Here is a 6,552-nt window from a genome sequence, read left to right on the forward strand (position 1 = left end):
TTGTCATTATATCAATTTTTGGTTGGTCAAAGAAAGATAACTCTTAACGATTGCATATATATTTATATGATCCAATACTTAATACTACTTTATCACTGTATTTTGCAGTTTCAAGATTAGTTATCAGTTAATGAACGTAAAACCAGAGCATCAGTATTGTCCTATATCTGATTATGTTGGCTATCATTTGTATTTATCAGTTTTTATTCACATTTTCAGAATAGAAAATTTTCGTTTTGAATTATGAAAAAATCATAATTTTGGGGTAAGTTATACGATATAACCTGGGTTGGATCAATTTATTTGATTTTTTTCATCCGCTTCGCGAACTATAAAGCGTAAACTGATTCATGATATGCTCCAAAATTTAAATATATCTTAAATAATGTCATTTCACGTGTAAAAAGTAGCTGGATTAGTGCGTTTGAGTTCATCAATATTCCTTTTATCGTAAATAAAGTTGTCGTTAAGTCATACTAGATGAAGTCCATGGAATGACATCACTGTTTCCTTTCCTTTCCCTTTTGTTGCAATGACAATACTGCACTGCGATGGAACAGTTTATACTATATGCGCATCTGGTGCATCAAAATTGGTACCGTATAAGTTTTACATACTATAAATCGTTTATAATACATGGAGTGTCCCAACTACTTTGTATCTTATAAAATGAGCATATATTACTTTCATTCCTTAAAAAATACATATTCCTCTCTGAAAACATCTTGAGAGGGTGTGGTAGGGTCACCATATACTATATTTTTTTAGTAATTGCTCGAAAATAAGCTTTAATTTAATACAATTATCATTTCCCAATATCTACCCCGAATATATTTAAAATGCAAAGAGAGAAGATTGGAATTTTAAGCATCTGTTTTCACAGTTAAGAGTTTATTATTTACTATGGAATCATTTTTAATTCGTGGGGGCCAATGTTCGTGCGTAAATAAAATTTTGCTGCTTCGTGGGGACGTAATTTCGTGGGTAAGTGATACGATGTACTAGGAAAGATAACTCTACTTGGTTTAAATAAATGTTAGAAGACACGTAAATTCGTGGGTAAGAGTGACCCGTGAAATCCACCAACACCAATCCCCCACGAACAATGATGATTCCACAGCAATTCATTGTGTACTCTTAATAGTAGTTTTATGACGTGAATCAATATTCAATAGAAGTCAAGTAAATGCTAACGCGCACCACCTAACAATGAGAACATTGTTTTCCGCGACCACTTAATAAGCATATTGCGCAAAGTTAAATAAATATATCAAGTTCGATATTAGAAATGACTTCGATATGAAAAAACAATGAAAATGTTTTCATAAAAGATTTTATTTTGAAATCGTTCCACAGTACATTTTTGAACGGGTACCCTACTTATGAAGTACATGTCTGCAACACAATATTTTGAATTTGTTTCGAAATTTACTGCTCATGATACAGTACAATACAAAATTCACCACACAGTTAATCAATGCTAGGACGTCGAAAAAATCACCAAGTGGAATATACACATTTTCATACAGACCAGAGATGAAAACACACATCAGAACTAGCAGCCCTTGTGGTAATTCTGTAATAAGGAAGAGGACAACAATGGCGTAAAGGAGGCGATTTGTTCTCCCCAGCAACACTGACCGTTTTCTATTAGCGAAAGAAAATGTCCTTCTCCTTTTGTGTAAAGAGTGTACCAATGCCCCGACAAGCATGGCCATCAACACGCAGGGAAGGAGCTTACCCACAATGGCGTACAATATGACGTTGGTATCCACCAGAATTTGAAGATCATTAGTGACGAGCGCAGTAGAATCAATGGTATAAATAGTCTCATTGTTTTCGAGGGTATGTGCTTCAATTCTGTTGGTGAAAGAATTCGGGACGGATGAAGCTATAGAGATCAGGAAGGCGGAACACACTAAAGCGACCGTCTGTAAATTACGTCTGCTCCGAGGGATGTGATGTCTACTTCTGGACTGCATGAACCGAAAAACTGCCAGAGATACCCCAAGCCAGACACTGACGTTGTGGGATGCCAAAGTTACCTTGGATGCAACGAGACTGTATACTACCCTGTTGTAGGAGAAGTACTGAGATAGAGGCATATTCGCATCGTGAATATTGAAGAGAAGAACTTGTGGTATATACATTAGCATGGTGATGTTGTCGCTGACTGCAATCAGTGTTAGGATCGCATTGCTCGAAGAACGAAGTTCTTTCGTGTTTAAAACAAAGATGTTCACTATGTTCACAAGAATGCCACAAATACATATCACTAGACTTACATAACCATGAATTGTCATGTATCCAGTTGCAATATTTAAAAGCCATATCTGCTCTCCAACCTGTACGTCATATGCACCATAATTGTCACTTCTGAATTCTTCAGAATAAATTCTGTAATCAGATGCGTTTTCTGTGATTTGAGCTTGCATGGCGTTTCTAGTGCAGAGACTGTCTAGGCTCTTCCATAAGCTTACTTAAATACCTCCACTAGTTAAAGTCTCGATGGGAAGTGGTGTCCGCAGTTGATTGACAGTTCCAGCAGTGTTTAAATTATTGCCATTTAACTGACATTCTAGCAATAATTACTGGTACTAGTCTGTGTACGACCAAAGGAATGTATAGGATGATGAATAATTTACCTTGTTTGAAAGTGATGCTGTTTTATACGAAACCCGATTGATATCAAGAAATTGTTTTTCCTGAATTGTAAAAAAGATCTCGAAATCATAAGGAAAATCATCTTGATATTAGGAGAAAAAAATCTCCAAGTTATCTCAGAATTAGGAGATAGGATCTCTAGATCATCACAAACAATATTATCTTGATACCGACAAAAGACCTCCGAATTATGATAATTATTAGGTTGACATATGAAATCATTACATCGAAATATGCAATAGGAAAACAAACTGTTACCGTATTATATATGGGTTTATGTTATTTAAAATTCTCTTCTTACGCGAGAAAAAATCGAAATAATCGTTTGTTAAAGATGACAAGACACTACGACCAAACCGTGTGTTTGACAGTAGATTACGTAAAAATGCATAAATATCATATTGCAACTCAGTGAATGCGATATGTCTAAAAATAAGAAAACTTATGTTAAAGTTATTATATAAACAGTTTCAGTAAAACGAAAAGAAAGAATTCAAATACCAGAATTTGAAGTCTTTGATTTTATAAAAGTTTCCAAATAAACTAAAAACTAAATGCATGTACAAAGTTGGCATAGAAAAATGTAAGCAAGTGACTAGATGAATGTGATGTGAGGTCATCTAGTAAAATGTGACTAATGCTGTCTTGGGTTTTATAAGAAGACATGTCCCTATACCAAGACATATCATACAATATAAACTATTTTTTTCAGAAGCAACTTAAATTGCGTGTCACAAGTACAATTAAATTGTTACCTTTTACATAAATGAAAAAGTAATGATAATGATAATTCCTATAAGCAATACAAAATAGAGTTGGGCAAACACGAACCCTGGATATACCAGAGGCGGGAGCAGGTGCCTAGGAGGAGTAAACATCCTCTGTTGACCGATCACACCCGCCGTGGGCCCTGTATCTTGATCAGGGAAACGGAGTTATTCGTAGTCAAAATCAGTGTGCCAAGATCGGCCTAACAAGTGGTAGGAAACAAGTCAGACAGCATTTGACCCAATGATAGGTCGTATTGGCAAACTAGATCGTTACAACGACTATAAAATTTGCGAAATGCTGACTTTAAACAAGACTGTTGAAACCCCTGTACCATCAACGTATTTGCGAGTAGCCTGCCTCGATTTAAAAACTGATCATACGCAGAACAAGCTATTCCGTATCAAATCAATTGAGTTATATACACACCGTCTGCAGGTGATACTGGAATATTGCTACATAAATATGGGGAAGTTGACGATGGAGAAGCTGAAATCATCTCCTTTGTCACAGAGTTGAGTTGTTTGTTTACCGTTAATATCAATTTTCAATCAAATATCTATATGCCTGTATGAAGCAGAAGTGGACGACTATGATGTCTATGATGTCAGAGAGGAATAGTTGTGTAAAGTGTTGAAAAGTTAGACGTTTTAATGTTGTTAATTTGGGAAAAGTTTGCTAAAAGTCTTTTTTAATCCAACTTTGATTTACTGGCATATGTAGTGGCACCGAATGCTTGAAGTTTCTCCTTCACAGTTGTTAATATTTTCGTGAGGAGCAAAGATAGCGACTTTGTAGAACATTTACTCGATCCAGCAATGTATCTTTGTAAGGGTTTTTATGAAGTTTAGGAATCCAGTATAGGTACGGTAACTCATGTTCATCCGACCTATTGACTGGGATATTAAATGTGTCTAAATCTGAAGCATGGTTTGGAAAAATTTCATCTTTTGAAAGGGTAGTTGGAGTATAACTACGATTACCAACGAATAAATGCCAAGTTCGTTTAAAATACAGTTGTAATATTGATCCTTACAAAAAAAGACAATGTTGTTACAAGCTTTGTCAGCTGGAACCAAAACATATTCCTCGTGTAACTTGTCTAATTCTTTTATCACTTCTGGTTTACTAAACACGAAAGGATAGGTGGTACGTACTTATGTTTTGATGTGTTTAATTCGGGATTTTAAATCTCATGACTCCTATAAAGAATACAAAATTAAGACTAGGGCAAACAGAGACACTTGTGTACACCAGAGGTGGGATCAGGTATCTAGGAGGAGTAAGCATCCCTTGTTGACTAGTCACGCCCGCCGTGAGCCCTACTTCTCGATCAGGTAAATGGAGTAATCTGAGACAAAATTAGTGTGTAAAGAACAACATAATCGGTATGAACAAGTGAAGATAAGGAATAGTGATTTATTTTAAATACCCTCTGAAAACAGAAACACGGACCCTTGGGCACACCAAAAGTGGATCAGATGCCGAAGAGGAGTAAACATCCAGTGCTGATCGGTCAAACTCGCCGTGAGCCTTAGAACAACTTTATATGCAAGTCTGATATCTCATTGGTAAAGAACAAGACAGCAATGGAGGTTGGCATGATGTATTATATTCTACAATTAATAGGGAAAATATTGAAACTCGAAACAAATTAAGTTAAAGAAGTTTTACAATTCATGACTACAAGGTTTACCTAAATATTAACAAATCAATGATGATATATGATAATATATTTCCCAATCATTACTAATCTCTCGTCCATAATTCATATTCCTGGAAAAAAAAACTAATCGTCCATTACCTTCAAGGATATCACCGTTAGTGTGTGTCCTGGATTAGTAAGACGAGAACGTTATTCAGTTGTAACAGGTTCAACAGATTATAAATAGAAATAAAACCATTCAACGTCTCACACCCCTGAATAAATACACATGGACAAACACACAACTTGCAGACACAAAACGCACATATACACACATTGAAAATATTCTAAAAATTGATTACTTACTTTCGTTACACATATACAACAGCACATCATAATATTAGAAGAAAATGGTGTATGAATGTAGGCTCTCGAAATTTCAACATTTTCATTTACATAACACTAATTTCATTACGTATGTTTATATGCATAGACCCCATTCTTTAATAAAATAGAAAATTGTTGCTTTTATCTTGGATCCGTATGTTGCTAAAGACGCAAATTTAGGTTTGGTTTAGCTTGAGACAATAAATTGGAGAGCCAGACAGGGAGACGATGAGTGATCCACGGTCAGCCAATTTCCCATATTGAATAGTTATTGGTTATTATCAGATGACTTGTTGTCTGAGCTTTCTCATGAACCAAGGCAATCATCTAAAGTGAACACGTCCTTCGGTCTAAACTGGGGATGATGAGCTAATAGATATTTTCGAACATTGTTTAGGATTTTAGTGTTGCAATCTTATGTCTCATTTCATTTATGTTTGAAACATTCACTCCGTTAGATGTCACACTCCTCAAATGAAACCAATGTTTATAATATCATTTCGTTCTCATCAGAGTCCCAATGTGAACATCCAAAAGGGCATTCCGGACAGTCAGTATATCTTTATCTTATCTTGGCTTAAGCTGACTGTGTAGACTATTCAAAGGCCGCTTTAAGATGGATACAAGTCAATCATTGTTTTGTTTGTCTTTTTCCGTCATAGGTAGGTTCTTGAGTTAAAAAACACCAAATCAGAACTTTAAAATTATCTACACAACAGTATAAATAAATATGTGGTGTTTAATACGAATGATAAGTCGGTTAACAGCTTAGAATCATTTTTCTTTTCTGGAAGGTCTTATTTCGATTTTCAAAATTCAGTTTGTTTCATATCTTGTACGTTTATCAACGTTCCAAACCATCCGAGTTGGGCCTCAGCGTGGATTTACCAGTATGACGAAACGAAGGTAATTCATTTTAAATGCATTTTCTCAAACTTTAAAATCTTTTGATTCGCATTATATTAATTTACTCTTCGATCACAGTTTGTCCATCCTTATTCATCTCCAAAACGTTGTATATTTTCGGTTTAACGTTATTTTTATGGCTATGACAAACACAGACCACAGGCGAAATTTAGATTTTGGCT

At 35.2% G+C, this 6,552-nt stretch overlaps 1 protein-coding gene across 1 annotated transcript in view; it reads left to right on the top strand.

Annotated features, from left to right (window-relative positions):
- The first annotated feature begins 6,020 nt into the window (after window positions 1-6,020).
- Window positions 6,021-6,552, top strand: part of LOC125664254 (uncharacterized) — a 4,292-nt gene continuing 3,760 nt past the window's right edge. Inside the window, exons 1-2 of the mRNA XM_048897282.2 lie at window positions 6,021-6,126; window positions 6,285-6,370. Of these exons, the coding sequence (XP_048753239.1) occupies window positions 6,081-6,126; window positions 6,285-6,370 (132 nt within the window). The 5' untranslated portion in view covers window positions 6,021-6,080. The remainder of the gene's footprint in view (window positions 6,127-6,284; window positions 6,371-6,552) is intronic.

The sequence above is a fragment of the Ostrea edulis genome, chromosome 1 (genome assembly GCF_947568905.1).
Source record: "Ostrea edulis chromosome 1, xbOstEdul1.1, whole genome shotgun sequence".
NCBI lineage: Eukaryota > Metazoa > Mollusca > Bivalvia > Ostreida > Ostreidae > Ostrea > Ostrea edulis.